At 48.5% G+C, this 16,535-nt stretch overlaps 1 protein-coding gene across 2 annotated transcripts; it reads right to left on the minus strand.

The window, feature by feature from the left end:
* Positions 1-503: 503 nt before the first annotated feature.
* CCDC42 (coiled-coil domain containing 42) lies at positions 504-15,543 on the minus strand. Of its 2 annotated transcripts, XM_043900934.1 has the most exons (7): positions 15,257-15,543; positions 14,922-15,027; positions 14,518-14,622; positions 11,294-11,491; positions 6,092-6,313; positions 5,631-5,789; positions 504-786 (listed from the first exon to the last, which is right to left on the minus strand). In XM_043900934.1, the coding sequence occupies exons 1-7, from the start codon at positions 15,337-15,339 to the stop codon at positions 709-711; spliced, it is 951 nt and encodes a 316-aa protein (XP_043756869.1). In that variant the 5' UTR covers positions 15,340-15,543; the 3' UTR covers positions 504-708. The 2 variants fall into 2 exon arrangements, with proteins under 2 accessions (XP_043756869.1, XP_043756870.1); XM_043900935.1 differs by lacking the exon at positions 6,092-6,313 and having other exon boundaries at positions 15,257-15,458.
* Between the last annotated feature and the right edge of the window lie 992 nt (positions 15,544-16,535).

Here is a 16,535-nt window from a genome sequence, read left to right on the forward strand (position 1 = left end):
CTTCCCATTCACCTCCACTCAGTCCAGTTTTGCTGGTTTGAAGCCATCTTTCCAGCCTAAGATGCTAAGATGCCATCACTTGGAACTCTGCCTGCTACTCCTACATCAGTGTGGCTGACACCATACTGCAGGTCTTGGGGTCCAGTGGGGACAGGGGGAGGGCAGGGCTTCCTCCTGAGGTCAGAGAAGAAAGAGTTCCTAACTCGTCCCTTTGCTGCTCTGACCCGGAAAGCTGACTTCAGGTTTCCAGTGAGTTTCTGCACTCCAACTAGAAACAGCAACTTAAGAAAAAAATTGAGGTAGCAGAGAAGAAGGGGCCTATGTCCTCACTCCACTGTGTGTGGCCATGTGGATCCTTCCTGTGCAAATAGCAAAGCCTAGGAGACATCAAACCTGAGCAGCCTAAGTGACCAGCTTCCAGAGGGAGCACTTTGGGGGGTTCTGCCCCCAGTGTACCCTCTTCCCCATGAATAAACCACCAAAAAGAGAGAGAACTTAGGAACAAAGTTCTTATAGCATTTAATGTCTTCAGGGATGGGATGGGCTGAGGCCTGATGTGAAAAACAGGGATTTTACCAGCAGAAAGGCACGAAAGTGGGTGGGGGGTTACGTCCCGGGGGCTGGACTGGGCTGACTGGATGGCAAAGTCACCAGCAACTTCCTCCCTCCCTTCTCCATCTTGGAACGTTCTGGAAACATGGCTGCTCTTCAAACCCGGATTTGCGGTAGCTCCTTCTTCTTCACCTCTGCCCAGATGTCTGACAGGTCCTGGATATACTGCTGGATCTAGTGAGGCCAAAGGACTGCAGTCAATCCCAAGCTGCTGACAGGTCACCCATCCAAAAACATCTGGGCATAGCCTGCTGGTAAGGAGTCACCATTTTCTGTGACTGAGGTCACTTTCCCTCATTTGATAATTATTTTAGTTGACGTGGAGAATCAGGCTTAGCAGACTAGAGGTAATGAAGAGGGATGGAGGTGGGGACCCCTAGAGGCAGACGCAGTGAGAGGATGAAGTTCAGGCTGATCGTCTCACAGGGAGACAGGGGGAGGCTCCAGAGAGGACTCTGGGGATAGAAGCGTCAGCAGAAAGGAGTCAGCCAGGGTCGGGGCCTCCCCACTAGTTAACAGCCTTCAGGCAGGTCAATTTACTTAAATCCCAGAACAGAGGCTCACTACGATAATCCTGAGTCATCAAGGGAAATTTCAATTCTATTCACTAACTTTAGTTGTAAAGAACATGCAATCATGGAGATAGGAGGGAGGTTCAAGAAGAGGGACATGTGTATACCTATGGCTGATTTATGGTGATATATGGCAGGAACCAACACAATATTGTAAAGCAATTATCCTCTAATTAAAAATAAATAAATTTTTAAAAACAATATTAAAAAAGGAACATGCAATCAGTATGATACAGTGGAAAGAGCACAGCCTCATAAGTTAGAAGACCTGTGGCTCTGCATCAATAGATGAATAGATAAAGAAAATATGGTATATGTGTGTATATACATATGGATACACACACACTGAAATATTACTCAGCCATAACAAAGAATGAAATAATTCCATTTGTAGCGACACGGATGGACCTATAAATCATCATACTAAGTGAAGTTGAAGACATATATGATTGTCACTTATATGTGGAATCTAAAAATAGTACAAATGAACTTATTTACAAAATAGAAACAGACTCACAGACATATAAAACCAACTTATGGTACCAAAGGGGAAGGGGGGAGGGATAGGGAGTATGGATTAACTGATGCACACTACCATATGTTAAACAGAGAAACAACAAGGACTTACTATTGATACATAGCCCAGGGAACTATATTCAATATCTCAAACTATTATAATTGAAAAGAATTTGGAAAAAAGAATATGGATATATGTATTTATCCATTCATATACACACACACAACAGTCACTTTGCTCTACACTTGAAACTAATAACTCAACACTGTAAATCAATTACACTTCAATTTAAAAAACAGAAAAGATGACTTGGGGTCCTGACACAACTCTGAGAAAATCACTTCATCATTCTGGGACTCGATTTCTTTATCTTTAAAAAGGAAAGAGGGAGAAAAGGTTGGACTGGACGGCCTCTTAGATCTCAGTCCAACAGTTTCTCCTTTTCAAGAGTGTTCCAAAAGACAGGGCTACACACTGTCCAAAACTCTCAGCAACCTGCTAGGTGCTAACACTACTACGATTACCAACATAATTCCTATTTTGCAAAAGAGGAAACAAAGAATTAGAATAACTTTCCCAAGGTTACGGAGATGCCAAGTGCAGTATTTCCCAAACTATGTTCTTATAGTAAGTCATCACACCCCCAAAATGGATTCTGTGGGCAAGCAAATTGTAGAAACCTGGTCAGCTTGGAATCTCAGGACTGAGCCACAGCAAAGGCACTGTGAAGTTCTGCATTTTAAAACCAGCAAACTTCATTTAACTTTGTCTTCTAAATGTTTTTAGTTCACGTGCTGAGTTGTGCTAAGTTGCTTCAGTTGTATCCGACTCTTTGCGACCCCATGGACTGTAACCCATTAGGCTCCTCTATCCATGGGATTCGCCAGGCAAGAATACTGGAGTGGGTTGCCATGCCCTCCTCCTCCAGGGGAATCTTACTGACCCAGGGATTGAACCCTTGGCAGGCAGGTTCTTAACCACTAGCACCACCTGGGAAGCCCTGTTTTAGTCTATAGAGTCCATTTATTTCTCTGGAGGAAACTTAATCACCTTGGGATTCTAGGATTTGCCAAGCACAGTTAGGATTTTATTCAGAGATGATAATGCTGGACCTTGCACAGACAGTGAGTAGAATGCAAACTGTCTTGGCCTTTTGCAGAATCACTTTCCCTGAGTGGTACCCTGCTCCCAGTTCTAGATGGGTGACTCCCTTCTGAAGCCCACAGTAGGGCTGAGAACTTAATTCACTGAGTGTCTCTGAAGCCTCTGTGAAAATTTTCAGCTAGAAATGTTTCAGCTGGGAAAGGATCTCTCTCTCTGAGGAAACCTTATGTTTTCTTATTTTGGTTCAAGAACGGTGTGTTGCTTTTCCTCTGGTTACAAGGCAACTCAGAGCCAACTTCCGTCCCTGTTGAACTACTGTCCTTTATAATCCAAGAACTGAGAGTCCATACATCTCTCTCTTGCCTTCACCTTAGATTTTAACTTATATTTACTATAAATGTAACATGTATTATTTATAATACTATTCATATATTTACCTTATATAAAGTTTCAACTTATTACAATATTTTCCTAGGTCTTCATTTTCCATTTTTCAGGCTACTTAATCACGTATATGTGTCAGTAAGCTCGTATCCTCCAGGAATCAAGTGGGATATTTAAAAATAACATTTGGGCAATATGAGGAATTCCTGTGGAGGCAAGTCAAGGTTGAGAACAGGAATTCCGTGGTGGTCCAGAGGTTAGGACTTGGTGCTTTCACTGCCTGGGGCCCAGGTTTGATCCCAGGTTCGATCCCTGGTTATGAAATTAAGATCCCAAAGGCCATGCACATGCCCAGGTCGGGGCAGGGACAACAAATGGTTGACGGAGTCTGAAAGCTCAGAATTTGGAGTGGATGGACTGTAAGCTACTGTCCGAACAGGGGGTGCTTGGGCAGGGGCCATGGGCTGGAGATCACCACCTCCTGCCCCATCTTTCTTTACAACAGCTAAAGGGGAGGGCCTGAGGACGCCTCAAGTCCCGAGACCCTACAGCTGGGAAGAGGGGCCTGCAAGGCCAAAACTCTTTCTACAATAATGCTAAGGTGTTACCTGCCTTTTGTTACTTCTGCTACTTGTCTTTTCTCTGGTGAGTCTACATGGACTTTTACCCGAGTGGGATGTTCCCATCACAGAGGCTATCGTGACAGGCTGGATACAGAAGCAAGTATGAGAATCCACCTGTCCACCAGGAAGCAGCATTTTAGGGATTTGCAAAGTTTCGAAATGCCACCCATCCCACAAAATACTTTTTGAAAATGTATTTTTCATTAAAAATGCTATTTATGGGACTTTCCTGGTGGTCCAGTGGTTAAGAATCCACATTCAAGTGCAGGGAACGTGAATTTGATCCCTGATCAGAGAACAAAGATCCCACATGCAAAGTGGGGCAACTAAACCTACGTGCCACAACTACAGAGCCCACGCACTCTGGAGCCCTCACGCCAAGATCCCACATGCCTCAACTAAGACCCAAGGCAGCCATAAATAAATGAATAAATAAATCTATTTCTTAAATACGCTATTTGTGTTAACATGTTTCTTACTGTCATTTTAAATGAATTAAATAGTTTTAGTTTTTCTGCTTGAGTTTCTCATAAGGTAAATATCAACTGACATAACCCATATAAACAAAAGCTCGTTGGGGGTCTTCAACAAATTTTATGAATGTGAAGGTATCCCGCTACCAAAAAAAGTTTGAGGATCGCTGTTTCACAACAAACTTTCTTACAAACTCCCTTTATAGTCTTTGGACTGTTAATATGAATAATTCTGTTCTAACATGCCTTACGATGCAGGCTGATTCTTTGGTTTAAGGAAATTCTGCTGGTCAGTGGGTGAAATTCTTTACATTTCATGAATTTCAGGTTGCTGGGGGTTTTTTGTTTTTTTTTTTTCCAGCTGTGCTGTGAGGCTTGCAGGATCTCAGTTCCCTGCTCAGGGACAGAACACGGATCCCCTGCAGTTGAAGTACAGAGTCCTAACAGCTGGACCCCCAGGGAATTGCCTTCTTTTCTCTTTAAAAACAAACAAACAAAACAAACAGACGAAGCACCTCTCAGTCAATTGCTTTCGTTGGCTTGTGTTTCATATTCATTCACTGAATACTTACTGAGTGCCTACTATCTGCCTGGCATAGTTCCAGAGGCTGGGGATACAACAGAGAACAAAGCAAACAGAAATTCCAGCCTTTAGGAGCCTACTTTCCACTGTTTCACGGCAGAGCTAAAGGCTAAAAGGATATGCCAAACGGATAAATAATTAGTCATGGTTCTCCGCATGTCACAAGAAGCACAGGGCAGAGTTTCCCAAGTTAAGGGATGCACTTTCCTTTGGTCAGAAGTGAGATTATTCCAGGGGGTACACAGACATGGCATCAGACAGCATTGCATCATTTACAGTGGGGACGTTACTTTTTTTTCAGTTTCCTTTCAGTTACTTCAGAGAAAAATCTCAGAATGGTGCTAACACGACTGATACTGTTGCCCCTGTAGATGTTCTCTTTTCCCCAAGGATGGGCCCCAGTCACAGGCCTTCAGCATCTCACTAGAACTTAGTAAGACTGTTGTGCAGCAGCTAATGAATTCACTAATGGGTTCCCCTACAGACCTATTGATGGGGCCAACAGAATCTTAGCACTAAAGTAGTGGTTCTCAAAGTGTGGAATCCAGACCAGCACTATCACCCAGAAACTTGCAGAAAATGAAAATTCATGGTTTCTCATCTCAGATCTACCGAGTCCAACACTCTGGGGCTGGGTCCAGCAACAAGCCCGAGTCCCCAGGCGATTCTGAACACTTGAGAACCACTGCTCTGTATCGGTCATGCCTCTCCTCAACTCATGAAGAACCATCATGGCTACTTCCAGCCTTGGGCTCCTCTTACCATGTCCAGCTGCTTGTGCGTGTCCTCCAGGGACACGAAGGTCGCCTCCTTCAGCTGTTTGCTCACGATCTGGAAGAGGTTCAGCGTTGCCATCTTAATGGTGCCAAGCAAGAGGGTCTTCTTGGCAGCGGTGTTCTGGATGTGTGCCCAGCGAGATTCCTGGGGAGGGGAATGAGGGTGGGGTGTGAGCGCTAAGGGTGGGTGTGTATGTGTTGTTGTGTGCGTCCCTTACCCGTGTCTGTATCTATCTGTGTGTGTCCTGGTGTGTGTCCCTTACCCGTGTCTGTATCTATCTGTGTGTGTCCTGGTGTGTGTCCCTTACCCGTGTGTGCTGGGGTGTGTGTGTCCCTTACCCGTGTTGTGTGTGTGTGTGCTGAGGTGTGTGTGTGTATCCCTTACCCACCTGCCTGTGTGTGCGTGTCTGTGTGTGTCTGTCTGTCCCCCGCCCGCCCGGCACTCACCCAGATGATAACGTCGCTGCGGGCACGGTCGAAGCGCATCTGCAGACGCGCCAGCTCGTTGTTGTGCTGCAGGATCTCGTCGTCCTTTTCCTCTTTGTAGCGTGCCAGCCGCGCCTTGGCACGCTCAATCTTCTCCTGGCCCTCCTGCGCCGACTGCATGAGGTCGTGGTGCATGCTCACCAGTGTCTTGTAGCGCGCGATCACCTCGTGGATCTCCTCAAACTGCCCGGGGAGGGGGCGAGGTAGTGGGGGGGGGATTGGGGGCTCAGGTCACTGCACCTCCACCCCGGGGGGGCCCGACCCCACTGCGCCCCCAACTCCCACCCTCTGCGCCTCTGTCTGGCAGGGAAGCCCTGGGCTAAGTCAAGGGCCAGAGGCTGTAAAGCCCTCGGAGTCTCCCCTGAGGCCCCCCCCCCCCGCCCGCCCCGAGTTGGTATGGGCTGTGGGTCACGTGGTGTGGGTCTTGGACCCCGGTGTTGTGTCGGGAGCATGTGCACCTGGCCCGGCAGGCTCTCTGGCTTGGCTGCACTTTATTGGAATCACCTGCGAGCTTCAACCAGGCCACGTGCCAGGCGCCACCCTCAGATACCCGGATGAATAAACCGGTCTGAAGGGTCCCCATATGATTCTAGGGTTGAGCAATGCCGGGCGGGGGCGGGGTAGACTTTGCGATGTCTCGGATGGCAATCAAGAGCCTATTCAGCAAGAATGCATGATGAACCACTTAGTAGCCAGGAAGTGTGCTAAACGCTAGGGACAGAGCAGGAGATAAGACAGCCAGACACTGCTTTTAGGAAGCCTAACCACATGCGGTGGCGCGGTAGGACTCACAGACAAGTAAATAATTACGAAACAGAGTGATAAGCCTTATCAGTGACTGGGGGATGGAGCCGCGGGAGAGTGTTAGGTAGTATCTTCCACCTGGTGCTCTCGTATTTGTTCAGCAATGGCTGAGGCCTCCCTCCGGTGGGGGCTGGAGAGGGTGGGTACCAGAGGGGCAGGGGCCCAGCCAGGCTAAGCCACCCTCCCCACACACACAACACGGCTCTGACCCTAAGTGGAACAAAAGCCCTGCGACCTTCCCTCTCTTCAAGGCGCTCTGAGCACCAGCTTCAGAATGCCAACTCATGTCTGGGGGATTTATCAACACGTGCCTTCCCGCCACCCAGGGGACACTCCCTGAGTGCTCTCTCCATCTCATGACATTTCCAGCAATAGACTGGTGTGTTCCGGGAACTGGCCTTTCCCCCAAACACTTCCTCTGTGGGCAAGAGCCACTTAACTCAGTATTAGAGGAGATAGGGACTGCCAGAAGAGGCTTCTTCAGGGATAGGATGGTTAAAAAATGAGACCAGAGGTATGAAGAGAAGCTGGCCGGGCAAAGGCAGGTGAGGAAGTCGTACAGGTAGACAGAACAGCCTGAATAAAGATGATGAGGTGTGTGTGGCATATTCAGGATGAGCAAGAGAGTTTAGTAGGAATGGCCTGAGTTCAAGATGGGGAGAGAGAGATCACCCTGGAGAAGTTAAAAAAAAGTGCTCAGTAAACCCTGAGGAGTGTGGATTGCATCCATTGGAGAAGTGAGCAGAGAGATAACTTCCAGTCTGCATTTCTAAGAGGTGCAACAATATATAACAGTTAAAAAAAGAATTGGCTAGGAAGTTGGGAGGGAGGTAAAAGGGAGGGGCCGTATGTACACCTATAGCTAATTCATGTTGATGTATGGCAGAAATCAAACCAATATTGTAAAGCATTTATGATTCAATTAAAAATAAATAGATTTAATTTAAAAAGTGGGCTACATCAGAGCAACCAGGAGCACCTCTCCTAAACTTAACACCAATTTCAAAAGCACTCAGAAACCAACTTGAAGAGGCTCCCATTATCCAATGATGGGACCCTTTGAACATCAGTAAGAATAAGTGCAAAGGATTGAAATATATAAAATATGTTAAAAACCCATGAGTTTGCAATAATACTAACAACATTACAGGGCACTTGTCAAGGATGCTGGAGAACCAACTCATTATTCTGAAGACTCCTTAGTCAAGCATTTAACAAGCTTTTTTCTTTATGGCCAATATAGTTACCAAATAGTTGATGAAGGGAAGATTCTCTTTCTGAAGTGTTTTCTTCTCTTCCTACGTTTTGGCCATGCGACACAGCATGTGGGATCTTAATTCCCTAACCAGGGACTCCCGGTGGCCCCTTCAGTGGAAACACAGCATCTTAACCACTGGACTTCCAGGGAAGCCTCTGTGAAGTCCTTTTCTTGATGGTATTCATAGTATTCTAGCTAATAACTGAAGAAGGGAACTCAGAACATTCTGAGCACCTTAGAAGGGTCTTTGGCCCCCTTTCAGTCAGTATCTGCCCCCACCACTACCAAGAAAACCAGAATTGTGACTTCTATCCCCAAAGATTCATTTTACCTGTTTTTAAACATATCAATCACCGACCCAATGGAGATGAGTTTGAGTAAACTCCCGGAGTTGGTGATGGACACGACTGAGCGACTGAACTGAACTGAACTGAAAAATTTCAGTGGGATCATACAGTATGTCTGGCTTCTTTTGATCAGCATAATAATGAGGTCTGGAAAACCTGATAAACACCCCAACCAAACCCGGAGTGGGGACCTTGTTTGGACCCTGATTGGAACAAACCAGCTGTACAAAAAGTATTTGTACAATATCAGGAAATTTTGACATCAGCTGGATATGGGTTCATGGGATTGCAGAGTTGGACACAGCTAAGTGACTGAGCAAGCACATACACACATGATACAGGTATTGTGGATGCGTTAAAAAGAGCTCTTTTAGAGTTACTGAAATACTTATGGATTAAAAAAATACATCATTTGCTTCAAAATAGCAGAGATGGGGATCTGAGAGTAAGTTGATAATTGTTGGAATTAGGTGATGAGTAATGGGCATTCAGTAGACTATTTTCTTTACTTTTGTATGTTTGAAATTTCCCATGATACAAAATTTTTTAAAAAAATCATTGGAAAAAAGAAGCCATAAAAGGACATGTACATACTATTCATAGCTTATGGATAATGTATTCTGTTGCCAAAAATAATAACAACAAGCTTGATGGGAATTCCCTGTGGTCCAGTGGTTAGGACTTGATGCTTTTACTTCAGGGGCCTGGGTTTGATCCCTGGTTGGGAAGCTAAGATCCTGCAACCTGTATGGTGTGGCCAAAAAAAAAAGAAGGGGGGACAAATAGGAAAAAATAATTCCAATTTGATAAAGCTGTGATGAATACTTGGGTGTTGTTATATATTTTGTATACTTTTCAGTATGCTTTAAATATTTTGAAAGAAATAAAGGAAGAAAGAGAAAAAGAAAGATTTTGACTATGCTGGATGCAGAATGCTGGACAGAAATAACGCAGAACTGAACTCCTAAGAAGTACATCTGGTGGTCTGAATGAGGAAGGGGCAGGGGCTGGATTCCAGAAATACTTAGGAGAATAGACCAGATCTGCTGATTGATGGCTGCGGTGATTGAGGGAGGGGGAGTCAAAGGTGAGGCCTGGGTTCTGGTGAGGCTGTGGGTGGGTGGTCATGCCATTCACCAGCAACGGACCCACCAGCAGCAGGGCTGGCCTGGGGATGGCAAGAAGCAGTTATGGACTCGGTGAATTAGATGTAGGGGCCTGAGCTTGGGAGGGCGATATGGGCCAGCAAGATCCAGACCAGTCTCCTTGGTCCTAAGACACATTTTACCAGCTCTAAATCTGAGTCATGTCTTATAATCTATTTACTGCTTTAATGTAGTAGTCTTCCCTCACCCCCGCAACCCCCAGAGAAACCGATTGTTAAATGAACAATTTCTCATACAGTAGGTAGTACTTTAGAATGCAGTAGATAACACAGATTTGGGGCTCATGCATAAATAAACTAGGTTAGTGGTCCTATATGGAAATTGCCAGGACTTTTAAACGAGCTGTGTGTCCTTTGTCTCCCTGAACCCCCCACAGGACATGGACTCGGACTCACACCCCAAAAGGCACACCTCATACCTCGTTCCATCCTGGTGAGGGGCCCTGCTGCTGTCACATGTGGGCGTGGAGGACACAGGTGGATGGCTGTCGACATGGGTGACATCTATCAGAGGCCCAGGGAATCGGGGAGAAAAGTGGAGGGTCTGGGACAAAGACCCAAGGGACTTAAGGAAGAGGAGCCCCAGAGGAGCCTGAGGAGGAAGGACCAGAGGGTAGGAGGAAGAGGGAGGAGCCCCGTAGGAAAGGGCACAGGAATATTTCAGAAAGGAGCATCAACAGTGTCAAATGCCGCAGGAAGCGTGGGTGGGCAGAGAGCTGGGAAGTCCCCTTAGCTCTGGCAACAAGGCGACTTGACAGAAAGTAGTGGTCAGTGGCCTACAGAGGGGGAGTTAGAAACAAAGGCTCTGCCACCTACAAGCTGTGCATCCCTGAGCAGGTTCCGTAACCTCTCTGAGCCTCCGGTTCCTCCTCATTTTAACAGGGTGAGATGATGGCTTTCCTCTGGGGCCTAGCGAGCAGACTGAGCAAGCTTCTGCTTGCAGCATGCAGTCCAGGGCCCAGCATATGCCAAGTGCCCAGTTCTGCATGAGGCTGGTGTGTCCAGTCTCTTTCCCTCCCTCTCCCCATGTACTCTCAAAGTAGACCAAAAACACCAGAGAGGAGGGGAAGCAGGGAGTGTGGTTCCTCCTCATTTTAACAGGGTGAGATGATGGCTTTCCTCTGGGGCCTAGCGAGCAGACTGAGCAAGCTTCTGCTTGCAGCATGCAGCCCAGGGCCCAGCATATGCCAAGTGCCCAGTTCTGCATGAGGCTGGTGTGTCCAGTCTCTTTCCCTCCCTCTCCCCATGTACTCTCAAAGTAGACCAAAAACACCAGAGAGGAGGGGAAGCAGGGAGTGTGTGGACCACATCCGACAGAGGCAGGCAGAGCTGGTGGCTGGTGCTCCAAAACAAAACCTCGAACCTGTGACCCGAATAGAGACAGGCCCACAGACGTCATGCACACAAAGATGCACAACCAGGCCCCCGCCCTTGAGAAACGAGTCCAGTCTCACCAGGGCCCTCTGCCAGCTGCCCTCCTTGGCTGGAGACCTCTCCCCAGAACATAAGGTCCCCAGCCCAGGCCCCTGGGGACGAGGCAGAAGGGCTGCGGAAGCCCGCCCCCTCCCCGGCCCCAGCCCTCCACACACCTCGGAGTTCTCCACCACCTTCTCCAGGTACTTGTTGAAGATGGAGTACTCCTGCAGCTTGGCGCTCAGCCGCTGGTGCTCCAGGCGCAGGACCGCCATCTCCTGCTTGGCCTTGGCCAGCTCGCGCATGCGCTGCCTCTTGAGTTCTCGCTCCTTGTTGGCCTTCTTTAGGGCCCGGATCCGTTTCTGGTCGTTCTCCTGGGGCCGGGGAGGTGGTGCCAGTCAGGCACGGGCCCTGCCCACCCTGGGGCCCAGGCTGGTGAGGCCCCCACGAAGCTTCTGTCCACCCTGAGAATGGACAGGGGTGGCCGGGCTGCCCAAAAAGGGGTGAGGTGTAAGGAGAAGCACGTCTCAGGGTTATGTGAGGCTGGTCCAGGAGGTTTCTGTGATTGTCTCAGAGTGGACTCCAGTGCCTGGAGGGGTGGGGTGACCTGGGGGCATGATTCACCACTGTATCTCCAGGTGTCTGGCCCTGAGTGTGGCACGTTCATTCATTCATCATTCCCTATTCACTCATTCACTGGATAAACTGTCCATACCAACATCTATTTCTGCTTTATTGACTTTGCCAAAGCCTTTGTGTGGATCACAATAAACTGTGGAAAATTCTGAAAGAGATGGGAATACCAGACCACCTGACCTGCCTCTTGAGACACCTGTATGCAGGTCAGGAAGCAACAGTTAGAACTGGACATGGAAAACTCAAAATGGATTAAAGATCTAAATGTAAGACCAGAAACTATAAAACTCCTAGAGGAGAACATAGGCAAAACACTCTGCGACATAAATCACAGCAGGATCCTCTATGACCCACATCCCAGAATATTAGAAACAAAAGCAAAAATAAACAAATGGGACCTAATGAAACTTAAAAGCTTTTGCACAACAAAGGAAACTATAAGCAAGGTGAAAAGACAGCCCTCAGATTGGGAGAAAATAATAGCAAACGAAGCAACAAACAAAGGATTAATCTCAAAAATATACAAGCAACTCCTGCAGCTCAACTCCAGAAAAATAAATGACCCAATCAAGAAATGGGCCAAAGAACTAAACAGACATTTCTCCAAAGAAGAAATACAGATGGCTAACAAACACATGAAAAGATGCTCAACATCACTCATTATCAGAGAAATGCAAATCAAAACCACAATGAGGTACCATTACACTCCAATCAGGATGGCTGCTATCCAAAAGTCTACAAGCAATAAATGCTGGAGAGGGTGTGGGGAAAAGGGAACCCTCTTACACTGTTGGTGGGAATGCAAACTAGTACAGCCGCTATGGAAAACAGTGTGGAGATTTCTTAAAAAACTGGAAATAGAACTGCCATATGACCCAGCAATCCCACTTCTGGGCATACACACCGAGGAAACCAGATCTGAAAGAGACACGTGCACCCCAATGTTCATTGCAGCACTGTTTATAATAGCCAGGACATGGAAGCAACCTAGATGCCCATCAGCAGATGAATGGATAAGGAAGCTGTGGTACATATACACCATGGAATATTACTCAGCCGTTAAAAAGAATTCATTTGAATCAGTTCTAATGAGATGGATGAAACTGGAGCCCATTATACAGAGTGAAGTAAGCCAGAAAGATAAAGACCATTACAGTATACTAACACATATATATGGAATTTAGAAAGATGGTAATGATAACCCTATATGCAAAACAGAAAAAGAGACACAGAAGTACAGAACAGACTTTTGGACTCTGTGGGAGAAGGCGAGGTGGGATGTTTCAAGAGAACAGCATTGAAACATGTATGTTATCTAGGGTGAAACAGATCACCAGCCCAGGTTGGATGCATGAGACAAGTGCTTCGGGTCTGGTGCACTGGGAAGACCCAGAGGGAGCAGGTAGAGAGGGAGGTGGGAGGGGGGATTGGGATGGGGAATACATGTAAATCCATGGCTGATTCAAGTCAATGTATGACAAAAACCACTACAATATTGTAAAGTAATTAGCCTCCAACTAATAAAAATAAATGAAAAAATAAATAAATAAAAAGAACTGGACATGGAACAACAGACTGGTTTCAAATAGGAAAAGGAGTACGTCAAGGCTGTATATTGTCACCCTGCTTATTTAACTTATATGCAGAGTACATCATGAGAAATGCTGGGCTGGAAGAAGCACAAGCTGGAATCAAGATTGCTGGGAGAAATATCAATAACCTCAGATATGCAGATGACACCACCCTTATGGCAGAAAGTGAAGAAGAACTAAAAAGCGTTTTGATGAAAGTGAAAGAGGAGAGTGAAAAAGTTGGCTTAAAGTTTAACATTCAGAAAACTAAGATCATGGCATCTGGTCCCATCACTTCATGGGAAATAGATGGGGAAACAGTGGAAACAGTGTCAGACTTTGTTTTGGGGGGCTCCAAAATCACTGCAGATGGTGATTGCAGCCATGAAATTAAAAGACTCTTACTCCTTGGAAGGAAAGTTATGACCAACCTAGATAGCATATTAAAAAGCAGAGACATTACTTTGCCAACAAAGGTCTGTCTAGTCAAGGCTATGGTTTTTCCAGTGGTCATGTATGGATGTGAGAGTTGGACTGTGAAGAAAGCTGAGTGCCGAAAAATTGATGCTTTTGAACTGTGGTGTTGGAGAAGACTCTTGAGAGTCCCTTGGACTGCAAAGAGATCCAACCAGTCCATCCTAAAGGAGATCAGTCCTGGGTGTTCATTGGAAGGACTGATGCTGAAGCTGAAACTCCAGTACTTTGGCCACCTGATGGGAAGAGTTGACTCATTGGAAAAGACCCTGATGCTGGGAGGGATTGGGGGCAGGAGGAGAAGGGGACGACAGAGGATGAGATGGCTGGATGGCATCACTGACTCAATAGACATGAGTTTGAGTAAACTCCGGGAGTTGGTGATCGACAAGGATGCCTGGCGTGCTGCGATTCATGGGGTCACAAGGAGTCGGACACGACTGAGTGACTGAACTGAACTGAACTGAACCAACAATAGGCAAGGAAATGGGAAACAGCAACCTAGAGGAGTGGAGACTGACAAGCAGGAAATGACAAACAGCGCAAGAGGAGGGGGCCACAAAGGGGGAAGCTCCAGGCATTGGTGAGCACCCAGGAGACCTCCCACCCAGGGTGAGGAATCAATAGAATCCAGGAGAAGGCAGGGGGTGGGGGAGTGGGGGAGGAGGGACAACTGCAGAGTGCGGTCCCAGGCTGCAGCAGGCCACGCCCCTCGGTACCTGGATGAACTGCTCAAACTTCTGTATGTGGGCTTTCAGCTGGGCCTCCTTGATGCCCAGTTCCTCCCAGCGCAGGTTCAGGGTTTCCATTCTGCGCTGAAACGTCTAGGGGTGGGGGGAAGCAGGGAGGGCCCCTGAGTGGGAACCGGGGAAGGCTCCAGCGTCCCCGGTCCCAGAGCCCTGTCCCAGGTGCCCAGTTTCCACTCCATGTCTGGTTCAGAGCAGAACATCCCAGGACTCTGGTACCCTGAGACTCAGATCTCTCTTGTGCCCTGCCAAGGAAACACTGGACCATCACCAGGATGCCTGACTCTAGCCACCACCACCCACAAAATGGAGGGCTGTCCTCAGGCTCTCCCTGGGAAGGGGTGGGCCCTTCCCATCCCTCACCCTGAGCCGCCCACCTCCTTCTTCTGCTCCATGGCATGGTGCATGATCTTGGCCTCCTTTTTCTTCTCCAGTAGCCGGACGGATGGAGAGTCCGACTGGTCCTCAATACTGGGGAACTTCCTGCCCAAGACACAGGCAAGAAGGACGGTGGACGCTGAGCCCCAGGGGCAGGCTGAGGCTGGGAGGAACCCGTGGAAACATGCACCCGTGGGGAGGGAAAGCACTCATCTGAGCAAAAAGACTGGTGTGCTGAGAGGGAGAGAGGGCTGTGCTGGGGCCAGGGAATGGGTGTGATCGGTGCTTGGGTGGTTTGGGGTGCTGGGGGACAGGCGGGCCCTCCAACACTCACTGTAGCAGCTGCAGCAGCCGCTCCCCATACTGCAGCCGGAAGTACTCGGCCAGGTCCTCCTCCTCCATGATGCCCAGACTCATGGCGGTGGTGAGCTAACGGCCCAGCGGCCGAGTCTTCACAGTGAAATGGGGGCGGTGCAGCTCAGGGGTGGTGACTGGGCTTGCTTCTCCCCTCCTCCTGCTCTTGAGGATCCCACAAAGGGCGGGTGTCTGAGAGACTCAGGAAAGACGGCTGGAGGCTGCCGATGTGCAGTTCAGGATGTGCTGGGAAGGGGCTGGGAGACCCAATTACCTAGCAACAGGTCTCCGGGTTCTGTGAACCACAGACAGAACCCAGGCTTTGCCCTCTGACCCCTGTCCCCACTGACCCCATTTGCTGGGGTCTGACTCTCTGCCCCTGCATTTACTCCTCCAGGAGCTCTGGGAAGAAGTTAGGCATGATTTGATGCTGGTGTTCAGGGCCAGGACACAAGGGCTGGGCATCCATGGCTGATTAGGGTGGGAGTTTGGTAGAGGTGAGTTTATGCAGGGCAGCCTTGCCCCTGGGGCCTCCCAGCTGGGCCTGTGTGTGTGTGTGTGTGTGTGTGTGTGTGAGAGAGAGAGAGAGAGGGAGAGAGGTGGGGCTGGGGCTGAGACAGATGGTTAAGAAAAGAACTGAAGGGAGGTACTGAGTTGAGGCAGGGATGGGGGTGGACAGAGAAGCATAGGGCTTGGAGGAGGCCTGAAGTTGAGAGCCAAGCGATGGGGGAAGAACGTGCAGGGGCGTGTGTGTTGAGGGGTGGGTGGGGGCTGAAGGGTGGGCTAGGGGATGAGGGAGATGGGCAAGAAGTCTGGGGACTACAGAGGCTGCCCCCTGGAGAGATGGAGGAAGCCTTGGAGGAGGCCCCCTTGAAGGGTAAGATACTCAGGGCCAATGTCCTATCTTGAGGTTGGCAAAATATGAAGAAATGCCAAAATGCTTTGACATAAATGTCAGATAGTGTACATATCTGCTTCATGACGCCTGCCTTCCTTGATCCCATAACGGGATGGTGCGTCCCCTCATTTGCCCCGAGGTCCCCGTCTAAAATCTGAGACCCTGTGTGTGAGGCGGACACCCTGGGGTCCCCGCCCAGAAGTAACGGCTGTGACCTCGAGCCCGCCGCTGAAGGCCACAGGCTCCCGGGATTCGCCCGGTCCCCTCTGCTTCCCCAACCCTCGCCGGTCGGGCGGCCGGGTGCCCTACACATCTGGGACGCGGAGCCCGGGTGGGACCAGGGTCTCGAGCGGGGCGGCGA

This window comes from Cervus elaphus, chromosome 5 (assembly GCF_910594005.1).
Source record: "Cervus elaphus chromosome 5, mCerEla1.1, whole genome shotgun sequence".
NCBI lineage: Eukaryota > Metazoa > Chordata > Mammalia > Artiodactyla > Cervidae > Cervus > Cervus elaphus.

What these genes read in the sequence shown, in the direction of transcription:
- CCDC42 (XM_043900934.1), bottom strand. Translation starts at nt 15,339, where the DNA reads ATGAGTCTGGGCATCATGGAGGAGGAGGACCTGGCCGAGTACTTCCGG. An exon ending in AGTTTGAGCAGTTCATCCAG is followed by an intron (nt 11,492 to 14,517) that starts GTACCGAGGGGC and finishes CCCCGGCCCCAG; the next exon opens with GAGAACGACCAGAAACGGAT. An exon ending in GCAGCGACGTTATCATCTGG is followed by an intron (nt 5,790 to 6,091) that starts GTGAGTGCCGGG and finishes TCCCCTCCCCAG; the next exon opens with GAATCTCGCTGGGCACACAT.